The following is a 16,469-nucleotide window of genomic DNA, read 5'->3' as shown; positions in this document are numbered from 1 at the left end:
ATGCTTAAAGGATACTCATGAAGGATGATCATATGGGCGAGTGCTTTTCTTGCAGTCTCTTGATCAAAGGTGTAGTTCTCCACTGCTATTGGCCCTGCAGCAGAGGCACCAAACCTCAAGTGTGCTTGAGCCAATCTCTTTGTAGCATTCAACTCGATCTTCTTCAGCTCACATCTCCTGAGATGGTCACGTAGGTGACTAGTACCATGGCCTGTGGTAGCAGAAAGGGCCTTCGAACAATGCTTGCATTTAGCCTTTATGGTTCCCGCAATCTTGATCCTCTTAAAATCCTTCCAGACATCAGAAGTCAGCTTCCTCTTTGAGCCCACACCTTCATCCTCTTCTTCCAGATCAATGGAAATCAACTGCACATCAGCTGCTTGATCGTCTTCTATCTCAATGGGCAGAGAATCATTATTTGATTTTGCAAGTGAAACTGATGCAGTTTGAGAAGTCTCAGTGCTCTGAGTTTTGATGCTACTTCCACTAGCAGACATGTCGCCAAATCTGGGCAGAAGTAATATCATAACATAAGTATCACCATTGCTGTGTTACCATAAAAGGATTTTTAACAGCTAGGCATTTAAATGTAGTTCATTATCAAAAATGTAGTTCATTATCACAAAGAGCTAGCTAGGCATTTAAATGTAGTTCATTATCAAAAATGCACTTTATCTTGCATGATACATTCAATTTTTGCTTGACTCATTTTCAGAATGAAATAACTTCAATCATACAGCCTTCTAGACTTAAGTTTGCTTCCAATTTGAGTTGTACAAGCTAGATCGTCCTATCTCTACTCTTGTACTTTCATAGACACAGTGCATTTTATAGCTGAATCATCCCAAAGAACACAAATCCAGTAAACATAAGGTCAGCATTATGGATTAAAGATTGGGTCAAATGATAAGTAATACAAAAAACAACTGACAACTAGCCCTCAACAACTTAGTGAAACTTAAAACTCTAAAATGCTTGTGTAGAGAAAATCTAGCTCCCCGACTATGACTACCATGAAGCAAGCATTGGATGCTGGCTCCAAAAAGAATTATTCAGTCTCTAATCAAACATTATAATTTACACATTAGACATTTCTGGTGCGAACTGACATCAGAAAATAGATAGAAAAATGAACTTGGAGGGCGGACAGGAATATTATAGATATCGAATCCCCTTGCCGCTTGGAAGCTGAGGTCGTGATGTGATGTCGGGGATTGAGGAGGTCGGCCGTTCTTCTTGCAGCTTTTGACACCAGATGCCTTGGGGCTAGGGTTTGGACTTTGGAGAGGATTTTATATAATGTAAAGTTGGGCTATGTTGGGCTGGGCCTAAAGCAAAATGGGCTATCAGTGTATTTTGGATCGGGTCTCCACGGGTGACGGGTTCGGGTCTCCACGGGTGACGGGTTCGGGTCGCGGGTAATGGGCATCCGTTGGGTGAGACTTTTCACCCATTACTAGACCCGGCCCACCCGATGGGTGAGACTTTTCACCCATTAGTAGACCCATGGATACAAGTTTTCACCCAAATCCTCATCCTAATAGGAGAAAAATCCGTCGGGTCGCGGGTAATGGGCATCCGTTGCCATCCCTAGTTGCACTCAATATCATGAATCAAACATAATATTACTTCTTCTGTCCCACAATAATTATCACTCTTTTTGTGGGCACGAGTTTTAAGAAATGTAAAGAAAAGTTGGTTGGAAAAGTTAGTGGAATGTGAGACTCACTTTTTTATTGGTTTTATAATAAAACGTGAGTGAAATGAGTTAGTGGAATGTAAGACCTACTAGCCATTTATGGTAAAAATAAAGTGTGACAATTATTGTGGGACAGATCGAAATGAAAAAGAATGACAATTATTATTAAACATAGGGGTACATATTTAATAATGAGATATAATCTTTCAACTCCAACGCTTCATAGTGTAGTCTCCTACTGAAAAAATTATGTATCCACCCTTGCACATGACAATTTATAACTAACGTGGCAAATTTACTCCTCGACTAAAATCAAATTAAAGTCCACGTATTTTAAAAGAATATCAATTCTATTTTTTTATTATATATGGATTAGAGGTTGGTAAAATACACAAACAAATTCTCCGTATTTTCATAATATATTGAACTTCTAAATACGTTCGGTTTATTAATGCAATTTACATTTAGTAAAATGGATTTTAAACACTTTTCTTTGAATATTCTCGTATAATTATTTTGAATCAAGCTGAAAATCACGTAAAATTTGTCATAATGTTTTCATATAACTTCTTTTATATTGATCTAGAATAGTATAACTAGTAACTAATTAATATATAATACTGTATAATTTAATTAAATTTTAAATTTAGGGGTATTATCTTTATTCTATTTTGTAAACTTCAATCAACATCCATTTGTCTGTAATTAGGTTACAAAATATAAGTGGACCATTAGCATTGCCCAAAGCCCCAAAGCCCGTTATATATTTTGGAGCGAAAATACAAGCCCATTATTTAAAAACATAAAACCTCTTCAAAGTAGCCGGCAGCTAGGGTTCTTTGCTCATCGCAGATCTTCAACAGCTCTCACTCTACCTCCCGAGCTCGCTGCAAGCTAAGCCGCGATTCCACCATGGCCGTCGGGTATTTCTCTTTCACCTCTCTACCTTTTTATCTCACACTCGTTCATTATTGTCTACGATTGTTGAATTTTTGTTTGATCTGATGCAGAAAGAACAAGAGGCTTTCAAAAGCGAAGAAGGGAGGCAAGAAGAAAGTGTGAGTCACTATATATATATATTTTTAAATTTCGTTTGAGTAGAATATTTATTTCGTTTTGAAGTTCTCAAGCGCTTGTGCTGAAAATTATTTGTTGCTCTTGTAGTGTCGATCCGTTTGCAAAGAAGGAGTGGTATGATATCAAAGCCCCTTCAGTTTTTAGCAACAAGAACGTTGGTAAAACCCTAATTACCCGTACTCAGGGTACAAAGGTACAGTTTTTGTTCCTTTTAATTTTGCGTTTTTACTAAGATGATTACCATTGTTACCCAATTCTTTTGATTTGAATGCTTATCCTTCTGGACTTGACAATATATTTGTTACATTAGCACTAGTAATCATACAGTCCTGCTATATCCATATTTTGCTTTTTATTTGCTAGTAGTCTTGCTCGCTAGCAATGGAGAGAAAAAGTTTTCTACTCGTTCGGATGATTCAGTTTTGGAAGTATACCTTTAGAAGTCAATGGACCTCAATTAACATAAACTGATCTTTTATTAATGATGAAGCTTGTTAAATGTTTATATCTTTGTTGTAAAGGGAAGTATATTTTGTTGAAATGTCTATCTCGAACAACTCGTTAAGGAATATTCCAAAGCAAATAGCTGTGGTGTATGATGTTTTGATAAAAAGAACTCTGTGCAGTTGTTTTATGATTTGTTTGTTACCAGTAATGGTTGCAGACTCGCAGTGACCAGTTTCTGAACCTTGATTGTTGTTTGTTTGTTAATATTATTTCTCTTCTTATCAGATCGCCTCAGAAGGTCTTAAGCACCGTGTTGTTGAGGCATCTTTGGCTGATCTTCAAGGCGACGAGGATCACGCCTACAGAAAGATCCGCTTGAGAGTTGAGGATGTTCAGGGAAAGAATGTTCTCACTAACTTCTGGGTATGCATAACATGATTTATACTTGCATTTTCTCTGACTACATTTTTTATCTTAAAAGTTTGCTATTCACTTGTTGTCCATAGGGTATGGATTTCACCACGGACAAGTTGAGATCACTTGTAAGGAAAAGACAATCGCTTATTGAGGCACATATTGATGTCAAGACAACTGATGCCTACACTTTGAGGATGTTTTGCATTGGCTTCACTAAGAAGCGTGTGAACCAACAGAAAGTTACATGCTATGCAAAGGCCAGCCAAGTTCGCCAGGTAAAATACCTTCAATATTTTCATGTACTGTTATTGCATTTCAATTGGACTTCATAATTTGTATGATGAATCATCAATTTGTTATAAAAAAATGTGCTTACATATTTTGTTTGTAATTTTCTAGATTCGTAGGAAGATGCGGGAGATCATGGTTAACCAAGCACAGTCCTGCAGCCTGAAGGAATTGGTTCAGAAGTTCATTCCAGAGTCAATTGGGAAAGAGATTGAGAAGGCTACTTCAAGCATCTACCCATTGCAGAATGTGTATATAAGAAAGGTTAAGATCTTGAAGGCCCCCAAATTTGACCTTGGCAAGTTGATGGAGGTAAGTTTTGGTTTATTCTGTCATGAATTTTCTTAATTGTAATATTTTCTTTAAATGTCTTTTAGGCGCTCAATAAGATGGTGCAACCTGAATAATTCATGAATCTTATGTTGTGTAGGTTCATGGAGATTACACCGAAGATATTGGTGCAAAGTTGGACAGGCCAGCAGAGGAGCCAGTTGCTGAGCCAACTGAACTTGTTGGTGCCTAGTTTCATATTAAATTTTGGTACACATTTGTTGGAGTTTTGGTATGAGATTTTGTTTCTCCAAGACCAAGAGTAGGGAAAATTTAATTGGAAAATCTGTTTGATGTCGTGGTCATATTTATGAATGCTGAGCACTCAATTTTAATAATTTTTATAGATTAACTTCGTTTTGATATATTTGTTGTATTAGTCTATCTGAACTTCCTACATTATTTACATTGATCGTTCTTAAAATTTCTTGTGCTAGCGGGTTCCTAGTTTATATTGTTTCTATTCTAGTCAATTTCTCTGTGTATAAAAGCTAAATTTATTTTTAAAATTTATTGTAGTTGTTTCTTTTTTCATCTATTTCGTCAGGTCGATAATCAACATGTGATGAGTGATATGTTGTTTATCATGTCATATTTGTGGATGCATAAATGCTCTCATTTCTTGTTCATAAAAGTTTATAAATAACATTATTTGTTTACGCATATGTGCCATATGCAAGTATTATTAAAATACTATTTAGTAAAATATTTGGGTAGATATGATCCTAAAATTTGTAAAAATCTCGATAAGAAATCTAAAGACATTCTTGTTGAAAGGACTTGCAACATAAATGGATTCTGATTGTCGCTCAATTAAAAAACTGCGAACTTATTTAATTTTAGTAAATTTAATAATGGTGAAACAATAGAGAATTAGAAATACATATAAGACGAAGACTTTATTCTGATAAAACTTCATTGTAGAGGTGTTTTTATTTTTTTGCCTAAAGCCTATAATATATTAGGAGTCAGGACCCAAGCAGCCAAGCTGGGTGTTGAATGTTGATACATGCATTTCTCTTACTATAAATAATAATGATTAAATATTTTATTTTTATAGAAACGATTTAACTAATTTGAGATAATTCAAAATATAAGATGATGTAACTAATTTGGGACGTAGGGAGCATAATTTAAAATGATTGAATCAAAATCTCTCGAGCTAGGATTCATAATCGGCTGGATTATGTTAGGACTTTAATAATGTGGCTGAAAGTAGAAGTATGTTTTTTCAGTGAAAAATGTGTATTTGATACATACCCACCCAGATTTGAGCGAATTGGAATTAGTTAAATTTATTTCACGGAAAAGCAAAGTTGAATTTATTAATAATAGTAGTACATAATTTTATTGGGAACTTAGACGCAATTTCAAATATGAATTCTCATTCACTACTGTCAAACATTGAGAATTGCGAATATTATTTGTTGCAATGCTAAAGAGCTACATCAAAACCGTAAAGACCCAATTCTTAAACCCTAGAATTTATTCGGCTGCTTCTGTTAATCACTACTCTTCTTCCCAAAACCGGTCAGCTTATAATCCTGCACTTCAATTTGTCCTGAATGAAGCTCAGGAATGTCAATCCTCAAAAATCCAGCGCAATTATCCTGTTCACGAGGAAGAGGAAGAAGAGTCTTCGCAGCAACCAGCTCTTCCCAGCAGCCAGATTTCACATCCATGGCCCGAGTGGATGGACTTAATGGAGAAACTGTTGAAAAATGGCTACTTTAACGAAATTGGAAATCCTTTCGCCAATAATGGACAAGTGGGCGGTAAAGAGGCGAATTTGATACGAACTGCTTGTTTGAATTTTGCTCGCGATCACTACCAACTTATACGGTGCTATATCTATTGCTCTATCTCTATGCCAACTTACACGCTTAATTTTCTGTTTGAATTGTTTCGTTCTCGTTTGGACTGTGGTTTTAAATAAGCAAAGTTTGTTAATGTTGGTAAACAGTTGAAGTGATTGTGTTGCTGTGGAATGAGTAAAATCAGATACACTACTTGTCTTATGTGTGTATCCACTGCTCAAAATGTTGCAAGAATTTGCTTGTTGCTAAATAGTTGCAGCAGTTCCATTTGATATGAATCTATAGTCTATACTGTGATATGCAGACACCTGTCACGAAAAGACATTATGGTAATTGCTGGGTCTGGATGTCCGAGCACGGATAGGAAAGTTGCAAACTCGGGAAAGCGTCTAAGGGCTCATGTAGGGATAAATGAAGGAAATGTATGTATTGAGTATACCTTTTAATTAACAAACCATGTTGTGTTTGTTGTACTACTATATTTTAAGATGATGTGATCTGTTTTAGTAGGTTTGCAGCTCTTGTATTCTAAGAGGTGATTGTGACAGAGCGTATGTGACAGCACGTGAGGATGAAGGGGGTAGAACCGTGGATGTTATGCGCTTTTTGTTGACATACGGTCTTCATCCCCTGATTGGTTCTGTGGAAAATAAGTCATCTTTAAACAAAAATGTTAAAGAATCTGTCAGAACATTGTTAAAAGAAATGGTGGACGTCAAGGTTGATGAGCATGATCACGAAACACCAAACGAAACTACTCAAAATCGGACTCCATCTACTCAAGAAAGTGGTGGCAACCAAGACCAGAGTCACACTCATATTCCGCTAAAGCAAGGTGATTGGATTTGTCCCAAGTAAGATGCGTATCCAGCTTATAACATATATGCATACCCTGTTAGTCATTCACAGTTCTATAATATTGATGATAATTTTCTTATATTTTGTCTAGATGCAATTTTGTTAATTTTGCTCGGAATGTCAAGTGCTTGAGGTGTAATGGCCTATTCCAGGAAAGGTTAAAAAAGTTATCAGAAGAACAGGGGGATCTTCCTTTGAAGAAAGGCGACTGGAAATGTGACAAGTATAATAAGTCGAAACTAGTTTACTCCTATTTTGCTGATTTGTTCAAATTGTTAGTGTCCTTTGTTATCTTTTTTATCTTTTAAGTGGTTATTTTTTTCCTGCAGGTGCTACTTTCTCAACTTTGCTAGAAATACGAGGTGTTTGCAGTGCAAGGAGAATCCTCCAAAGCGGCAATTGAATCCTGGCGAGTGGGAGTGTGACTCGTAAGGCTTCATATATGCGACTCATAATTTTGAGGACACACTCAGTCTAATTTTGGAGATTCACATTGATCTATATTTGTAGGTGCAATTATATAAACTTCAAAAGAAATATGGTATGTCTGAAATGTGACCACAGGAGACCGATTGCATCTCAAACCGTGAACAAGAATAATCAGACACAGGTTTGGCATGAGCAAGAGTGGTTGAGTAGGTATAAGAGGGAAAATTCCTTCAAATTCGTTGAGAGTGAAAATGAAGATCAAACTGGGTCGAGCTCATATCAATCACCTGGTTTCAAGGACTTTCCAGTTGCTGGAGGTAAGAGCGACTTGTCCCGCGACGTGCAAAAGCATGACTCATGGAAAAGGGAAATGGCAGTTAAGAGCAGAGCTGTGATTCGTGAAACGGAAGATTCGGGCAGACACAAAGCATACATATTTCAAGGAAGAAGGGAGGATCCTGCATCAGGCGTTGATGACGACATGGCTGAATGGTTTGGTAAGGGTCTGGGCTCATGATTATGAACATCAAATCTCCACGAAGTAAGATTATCTGTGATTTGGTTTGGTCTTAGAAAGTGAATTCCATGATATATTTGCAGATAATTTCTCCAAGCTTGGTGACTATGTTGCCAAATGGAGAAAATCTGTTGTTCATTCTGGATAATGTAATGTTTTTATTTTTGTTTTTGCTCGCTACTTTGCATTTACTTGAAAATGATCAAGTGCAATATTCATTTTGCAAAATGTTTTGTTTCTGGTTCGACCAGTGGTTAAACCGATTTGAACTATTTAAGTATGAACATACAGCTTCATCGGTTGGGTTGGCTTACCTGTACGATTCTTAAAACATTGGTATGTCCATATTATAATGACAAAATGAAATGCATTAGTACTTGTTAAAGCTTGCTTATTCCATTTGATCAATTTAATACGAGCGACATCCTTGCCGATTTGAAAATCTGCATGGTTGCGTAACACTCTTAAATAGTGTTAACAAAGTACATAAATGATGCGATTTTAGTACACAATAGATTCTACAAAAATGATACTCCTATTTTTGTAGAATGCTACTACTATACCTCTCGTACCCAAATTCAGTATTTTTTCAAAGTTTTACATTCTTGTATATTTGTTACTACTAATATTCATCTTATATTATGCCCCAACACAATCTTTTGTGGGAAGTTAAAAGAGTATTAAAACTTTTATCAGTGTTTTCCTCAAAGCATCTCAACATGGGAAAATTCTCTCTTACTTTAACAAAGTAATTTCTAACTTTCACTTCTATTCTATGATAATAATACCAGGCTTTCTTTTGCTAAAGAGCATCAGTATAAGAGCATTCACAACCGTGCTTTTGCCAGTGGCACGGTTGTGGGCCCGACCCCACTTTTTCTGTCTGCTCTCTGGCAAGAGCACAACACCCACAGCTGTGCTCTTCCGCAAGGACGAGCACAATTAATTTAAAATTCAATTACACAAAAACATTTCCATAATACTAAAATTCATTAAAAAATCACAATAAATATTACAAATTACAAATAAAATAAAAAAGACATAATTAAAATCCTAAAAATAAAAAATTACATAATTAAAATACTAAAAATTAAAAATTACATAATTAAACTCCTAAAAATTAAAAATTACATGATTATTGGCTAATATTACCCGAGGAAGACTACGCATCCGGCGGCACCAACCCCAATTGTTTTTTGAGACCCAATATCATGTCCTCACGCGTTTGAAGTTACGTGGGGGTCATAGTTGACCTATCGGCCATATTGAGTTGGGCCAAAAGGGCCCACAACGAGTTGTTCGAGGGTGGAGGTGGAACATAGGGGGCGAGGGTCGATGGAGTCGCGGAGCGCCGGCGGTCAGTCGCCGCCTTCTTCCTTCCTTGCGGTCGGCGTTGGGAACAGCTTGGTCCGGCGTCGGGGCTACCCAAGTTAGCTCCGGCGAGTTGGCTAGCCACTTCTTCGGAGCCGGAGTCGGATAGGGATACCGACCTTGACCGTTTGGAGGAGCCGCTCGAGGAGGATGTTACGCCTCCCATATACCTCGGGTGGAACCGCGTTTCCTGCCAAACGTTGAGGTACTTGAACGACTTACCGTTCAAGGATTGGTAGGTGCCCAGCGCGGCACTGATGATGTCGACCTCGCTCCGGCCGCTCCCGGCATTCCGCGACTCCTGGAGGAAATAGCCATTGAACTTGCTAATTTCTTCGTTGGCTCGGCCGATGCAGTTGCGCACCATACTCTAGTTGCGCTCGATCGTTCCCGGCGGCCGGTTTGCATTGTACCGGCGAGAGACGCGCCACCAAAAGTGATCGCCGGATTGATTCGTGCCAACCGCCGCATCTTCGGAGATTTCGAAGTACGCCTTGAACAATTTATCCATCTCCGCCGGAGTGTACGGTGTTCGGACACCGCTACGAGTAGGAGCCGGCGGAGTTTGGGAGGGGGCGGTCGGCCTAGGCTCTGGTGTCCACCCTTATCGCCCTTCGGAGGCACCTTGGTCCTCTATTGGGTATGGCCGGTAGCCACCCGGAACGGCCGAATCTTGGGTGAGAGGAGGGGCCAAATATTCCGTTTCCGGACTAGGAAACGGTTGTGCACCAAACCATTCGGGGTTCCAACCGTGAGAGGGCGGATTGTCATCGCCTTGGCCGGACATTGTTAGGGTATGAGAGAATGAAGATGAAAATGGATATGGGAGAATGAAGATGAGAATGGATATTGGAGAATGAAGATGAGAAAGATGAGAATGGATATTGGAGAATGAAGATGAGAATTGTGTAGTTTGATGTGAATTTTTGGGTGTGAAAGTGGGGGTATTTATAGATGAAAGTGTGTATTTTGGGGGGGGGGGGAATTAAAAAAGTGTAAAAAACGGTTATAATTTTTTTGGGAAGTGAAAATTTTTTTATCGGTTTTTTTAATTAAAAACCGATTTTAAATTTAAAAAAACATTTAAAGGCAACGGCTATGCCGTTGCCCAATCGCCGCGCGACACGTCAGCTGCTCGCTGGCGCGGCGCTGCTCGACGGCGAGTCACATCCGTTCCAGCGGCGCGGACGGCGGTGGCGACGGCTGCCACCGTTGCGGATGCTCTAATACCAATTGTATTCTAAAATATCCACATTTAACCATAACAAAAAATGATGCATCGAGCAGCGCCGTGCCAGCGGCGCGAGCGCAGCGGCGGCGAGACACATCCGTTCCAGCGGCGTGGACGGCGGTGGCGACGGCTGCCACCGTTGCGGATGCTCTAATACCAATTGTATTCTAAATATCCACATTTAACCCTAACAAAAAATGATACTGGTGAGGAAGAATAAAGATATAGACATGATAACAATTTATGTATAGTATAGAAAATTGAGCACCTTTTAGGATTGTGGAGAAATACAAGTTTGCCCTCTGCTTTTGGGAGATGCTAATTGGGAGCTTTATTCTTTTATTGCTATTTAGGCCATCCACAACGCTGTTCCTATACCGTTCCTATATCGTTCCTTAAACCACTATTTGAGGGCCCCACTGTACTTTTTTACTCCATTCCTTAACTAAGGAACGGAACCTGCAACCCTCCGTTCCTTAACCGTTCCTTAAATTACTATTCATTCAATTTCATTTTTTTTTATTTCCAACTAAATTCAATTAAAAAAACACACTTTATTAAAAAACAAACACACTTTATTAAAAAACAAACACACTTTATTAAAAAACACACAACATTAAAAAAAATTACAACTTAAACTTAAAAAAATAAAAAGCACACAATTAAAATCCTAAAAAAATAAAAGTACACAATTTTAATAATTTCATCCGCCAAAATAAATGTGTGTTTGTGATTGAAATGAGTATGAAATAGGAGTATTTATAGAGTAAATAAATAAATAAAAAATAAAAAAATATATAAAACGGATATAAAAAAACGGTCACATTACCGTTGCAAAAAAAAAATTATTTTTTTATTAAATTCGTATTTTTTAAAAAAAATTGAATTATTGCGTCACCGGGACGAAGCCCACTCGCGGGGCAGCGAGTGGGCTTCACGCGTCGAATGGGAGGCCGCCACGTCGCCTAGGCGCGTGGCGGAACGTTTCGTTCCGTGTTCCTCCGGAACGGAACGCGGCACGGCATAGGAACGGGGGCGGCACGGAATGGCGACGGAACGCACGCTGCAACGCGTGCCGCCGCGGAACCGATCCACCGGAACGGCATAGGAACGGGGGCGGCATAGCGTTGCGGGTGCCCTTATATCCTCAAAGATTGCAAAAGCCATCCTGTCCTCAAATGTCATAACATACACCTGACTTTTTCACTTCTTTGATCTCTCTCCCTCTCTCAAGCCAATATTGTCAAGTGCAGTGAAATATGGGTTCTGAAGGATCTTCGCAGGTTGTTGGTGAGCTTCCAACCCCTAATTACTTTCGCATTCAGATCAATCTGATTATTCGTCTCTTTTATTTTGTGTTTATCCCTCTTTGTTGGGGTCTCCTAGATGGTTACATACTTCGACTTTGATTTAGTTCCCTTGGTTTGTCTTTTTACGTGAATTGCAGTAGAATTTGCTAAGAAACTGAACTCTACTTTTATATCTTCAGCTATCAAACTTCTGTGTTACATATTTTATGCAAAATTTGAACCTAGTTCTGATAAGCTTAGCAATTTCTTTGGTTGGTTCGCATAAATGGGGCGTGCGGCTATTGAAATTTAAGGAATCGGATAAATGTTGCACTGGATACCCAAGGAGAAAATTCTTTGGAGAGAGTAGATTGAAAATAAGGTTATTAAGATTTTATAGAAAGTATGATGCAGGGGAATAGCTTCTTTTCCTTGATGAGGTCACAGGAGCATGACTGCTGCTATGGCTTGAAGCAGCCTATTTATACTCAGTTAATAATGCTGAACCCAACCTAGATTGTAATGGGTGAAATGCAGTTTCTTGATTCAGCACGTTGGCCTTAGTTCGTGTGCATGCCTGACTAGTTAAGAGGTTTATATGCTGCACGGCTTACCTTAACTGAATACTGATGAACTTTTGCATGAAAATGTTAGCTAGCATGAGTAAGTTGGGTCGGTATTTAATGGCTGCTGCTGCTGAATACTGAACTATTAGGTTTTTGTGATTTATGCGGAACGAGTAGTTTAGCTGTTATTCATCATCCTTTGAGATAGATCACTTCTTGTGATCAGCTGTTGCCTTGGCTGTAATTCAACCTTATAACCTTCTTAGATTTACAGTTTGTTTCCGAAGTTTCACAACTAAAAACCCCCTTCACTAGATGATCGCTACTTAGTTCAGACCTTAATCTGATATACAACCCCTGTCAGAATCATGCCCAAGAAAATTTAATTGGCTCAAAGTGTTTGAAGTTAGAGATTAAGAATGAATTAGGTGGAAATTTATCTTGTGGTCTGCCCAGCTTCTTTTGATCTGTCTCTTCCTTCATCTTCAGTGTAATGAAGTGTGTGAGACATCTTATGTTGACACTTGACCTACCATAAACCTGGCTTCTCCAGACATCTGTTCACCTAAATTGATTTAGCCCTTTGTTTCTCCAACTTATTTTGTACAAATATTAATACTTTGTACTGGTAGAAATCTTGAACGGTTGAGAATACATTTTTAGTGAAAAATGTGAAATGACATGTGAAAGAAATTCATGTAAAAGGTTATACAAATATTGATGCTATGTAGCATCAGGTTTCAAACATTGTTAACGAAGGGCATATCAATTAATAGCTCACGAGTAGTGATATTTGAAGCTAATATTAATGCTTCTTACTTGGCTACATACAAGAAATTAGGTTTGATTGCCTGTCAGGTGTGTCATAAAACTTACTGTCAAGCTAAAGGTTCCATCTTTGTTTCTGCTCCTGTAGTATGCTGTCTGTTTTGTCATAGTTCATAGTACAATATTATCATTTTAGTGATTAATCTTTCTCTGAGAGTTTGAGAATGGCATATACTGCCATGTTGATGTTTCACTTTGTTGTCAGACTCACAATTGTAACTCTGGGTGTTATCTCGTTCTACTAATAAACAATAATGATAAAATTACTGATAGCCGCTCAACAAATTTTTGAGCGTGCCCCAAACAATTGTCATCCTTCTTAAATATCTTACTGGACTATCCTCTTCTATTTATGAGAGAAGACTTTGACTCCATGCCTAACTGCTGGTGCTCCACCCAGCTCTAATCTTATGGTAGTCAATTTAGTTTTGTAAAACTCCTATTAATGGTCATCCCAAAAGTTGATATATCCATCTACGTGATAATAGTAGACTTGGGCTTCCACCCTAAATTATTTAGTTGTAACTTTAGCTTTGGCCTGGATGTTATTATGAATTCTGTATTTCATATGGCCTTTTCTTAGATCACTTCAGTGATGTAACTCATGTTACTTAATAATCATGCATCCACAGTTTCCATGCTTTATCTTTGTATGTTGTAACCATATTGATCTATGATGACAATAATGCTCCCTTTTCAGTACCAAGGAGCTTCAGGTTGTTGGAAGAGCTCGAGAGAGGAGAGAAGGGAATAGGAGATGGAACTGTAAGTTATGGGATGGATGATGCCGATGATGTATACATGCAGTCATGGACAGGAACCATCATCGGTCCTCCTAATGTTAGTCCCCCTTTACTTTTTTATTTTTCTCATTTAACTCTCACGAAAGTTGTGTGCTATAAAATCCATTTTCATTGATTGTGCACTTTCCCAGCTATTCATTGACTCGAAATCTTGAAAAAATTGTTGGTAAAATTTGCTTGTTACCTCTGTAATTGTATGAACAGACTGTACATGAAGGGCGCATATACCAGTTAAAACTATTCTGTGGGAAAGACTATCCAGATAATCCGCCAAATGTGAGGTTCCAGACACGGATAAATATGAGCTGTGTAAACCTAGAAACTGGTGTGGTAAGTACTCATCTTAAGGAGGCCTGTTATGCGCTATACCAGATGTGCTTTAATGAACAATTTCCAGGTCGAACCCAATCGCTTCCCTATGCTTTCTAACTGGAAAAGAGAGTGCACAATGGAGGATATCTTGATACAGCTCAAAAAAGAAATGATGTCTCCCCAAAATCGTAAACTGTCTCAGCCTCCTGACGGTCAGTCTCTTCTAATTTGCTTCTTTGCAGACGAACTAGCAATTTATGAATCACATTTCATCACTCTAGCTTCTTGCTTGTTTTCCTTCATTACTCTGAACTGTGGATTAGGAGATGCCTTTAGCATAGAGATGTTATGGAACTGGCTGTTTAGTCAAAGAATTTTATTTGAATTTTGTTATTGATATGAAACAAGAATCTCTAATTCATGTTTGGTTTTCTATTATCTTTTACTTTCTCTTATTTTATGTAAAATTCATAGATTTCTTGTTAACAGGTAACGAGGATGCTAGGTTGGAAAAAGGGATAGTCATCAGATGCTGCATTCTCTAATTTAGCCAATTATTATTGTTATTATTATTATTATTATTATTATCATTATCATTGTATACATAAAACACTGTAAAATGCCATGTAGTTTGTGGAATATGTATTAATTATCCAAATGTAACATACTCACTTCCGTTATCCATCCAATAATTTGTGTTATTGTATTCACATTGTGCACATTTTAGCTTTTACACGTGGACAAATAGGGTAAAATTCGTTTCGCTGTAATGTTGGGCTGTTAACAAGCTTTTACATTGTGCACATTGTGTTATTATTCCAATTAAATGAAAAATTTTGTCGGTTGAAGAAAATTGATTAATGATGTTTTGGGCCTATATATGCAACGCATAGTTACGTTTCGAATTGGGTTTATGTCGACACTAACAAGTCCTTGCTGCAATGATTGAGTTGAAATGTAGTCTTTCGATTATTTGATTTTTTGGTTCAAAATCCAATCTGTCGTATCCACAATAAGTTTAATTGTTGTTTAAACTGGAATGCTATTTTCTGAACACTTTCATGTTTTTTGGGTTCTTATAATTAAAGAGTTGATCTTCAGGGAATTGATTGAAATAGTTGAAACTAATTAGTTAAAACATCAATTCAGGCTTTAATAATTTTAATGAGATTAAGTGTATAGTTAGTTTTTCGTAACTGTCTGATTCTGAATTAATTAAATTAATTAGTGTATTTTATTTTGAACGGACATGAATTATTTTGATTAAACTTTAAAGTCCTATAAATTATATAAGTGTTGTATATTACTACTGTATTAGGCAATAAAGTGTATAACACCAAACAAAAATAATTATAAATATTATACTTATATAATAAATTATATACGAATACAACAAAAATGTGCACACGATAATTTTTATTTTTGATGCGTGTATATGTATTATCAATTCCCAACACTTACCAACACTCTACTCCATTTAAAGTTTAAACAAAGCTATAACTGTATATATTAGCTTAAAATAGCAATTAGATATGGATTAACAACTCTGTGATTAAAAATGATTAATTTCGACATACATTAAGAAAAAGAACTAGACCCGGCCCGGCCCGGCCTGACCCAAGTCTGACCCGCGTGTGGCCCTTAATGTGAACTCAGTCTAGCTAGAAACCCTAGGCATGCTTTACGTGGATAAGTTAAGCAGCACACACCAACACCAACACCAACACCAATTCGTTAAGCAATTATCTATTGATTAACAAATAACAACCGAAAAAGATAAAGACCAAAATTAATAGTACTAATGTGCAATATTCCGAAGTTATGCTTATACAAGCAGGTCATGGCTTTACAGATAATCACGACTTTAAGAAAAGAATTCCCAAATACAAATGGAAATGGTTATTTCTTAAGTCTTAAGTTAAGAATGGATTTCATTCAATATTTAGTTAACGAGACACTTAACTGGAATCGAAATTGATTGCCCATACAAAAATAACATAATACTGGAGTATAATTTATAAGACTTGCAGTAATATATATGTTTGATATTAGATTTCTTTGAGGGACAACTTTTGTAGTCACGGGATATGATTTTCATTGTGAATTGGTGGTAATTAACTTGATCGGCAGACTCGTATTAAATTTTCTTTTACTGCGAGCAAAAAAAAAAAGAAAAGTAAGAAATGATTA

The 16,469-nt window shown here is 37.3% G+C and overlaps 2 protein-coding genes across 2 annotated transcripts; both read left to right on the top strand.

The window, feature by feature from the left end:
* Window positions 1-2,501: 2,501 nt before the first annotated feature.
* Window positions 2,502-4,623, top strand: LOC121772769 (40S ribosomal protein S3a). The gene is made up of 7 exons (XM_042169985.1): window positions 2,502-2,622; window positions 2,710-2,757; window positions 2,864-2,969; window positions 3,509-3,646; window positions 3,730-3,915; window positions 4,040-4,240; window positions 4,359-4,623. Exons 1-7 carry the CDS (start codon window positions 2,612-2,614, stop codon window positions 4,449-4,451), a joined length of 783 nt encoding a protein of 260 aa, XP_042025919.1. The 5' UTR covers window positions 2,502-2,611; the 3' UTR covers window positions 4,452-4,623.
* A 1,008-nt stretch (window positions 4,624-5,631) lies between these two features.
* LOC121770181 lies at window positions 5,632-14,985 on the top strand. The gene is made up of 12 exons (XM_042166962.1): window positions 5,632-6,100; window positions 6,380-6,497; window positions 6,586-6,929; window positions 7,025-7,156; window positions 7,263-7,361; window positions 7,444-7,873; window positions 7,963-8,028; window positions 11,738-11,771; window positions 13,865-14,004; window positions 14,172-14,297; window positions 14,365-14,491; window positions 14,769-14,985. The coding sequence occupies exons 1-12, from the start codon at window positions 5,691-5,693 to the stop codon at window positions 14,822-14,824; spliced, it is 2,082 nt and encodes a 693-aa protein (XP_042022896.1). The 5' UTR covers window positions 5,632-5,690; the 3' UTR covers window positions 14,825-14,985.
* Window positions 14,986-16,469: the final 1,484 nt, after the last annotated feature.

The sequence above is a fragment of the Salvia splendens genome, chromosome 16 (genome assembly GCF_004379255.2).
Source record: "Salvia splendens isolate huo1 chromosome 16, SspV2, whole genome shotgun sequence".
Classification (NCBI taxonomy): Eukaryota; Viridiplantae; Streptophyta; class Magnoliopsida; order Lamiales; family Lamiaceae; genus Salvia; species Salvia splendens.
The sequence above is the reverse complement of the archived record's forward strand: the minus strand, read 5'-3'. Positions and strand labels throughout refer to the sequence as shown.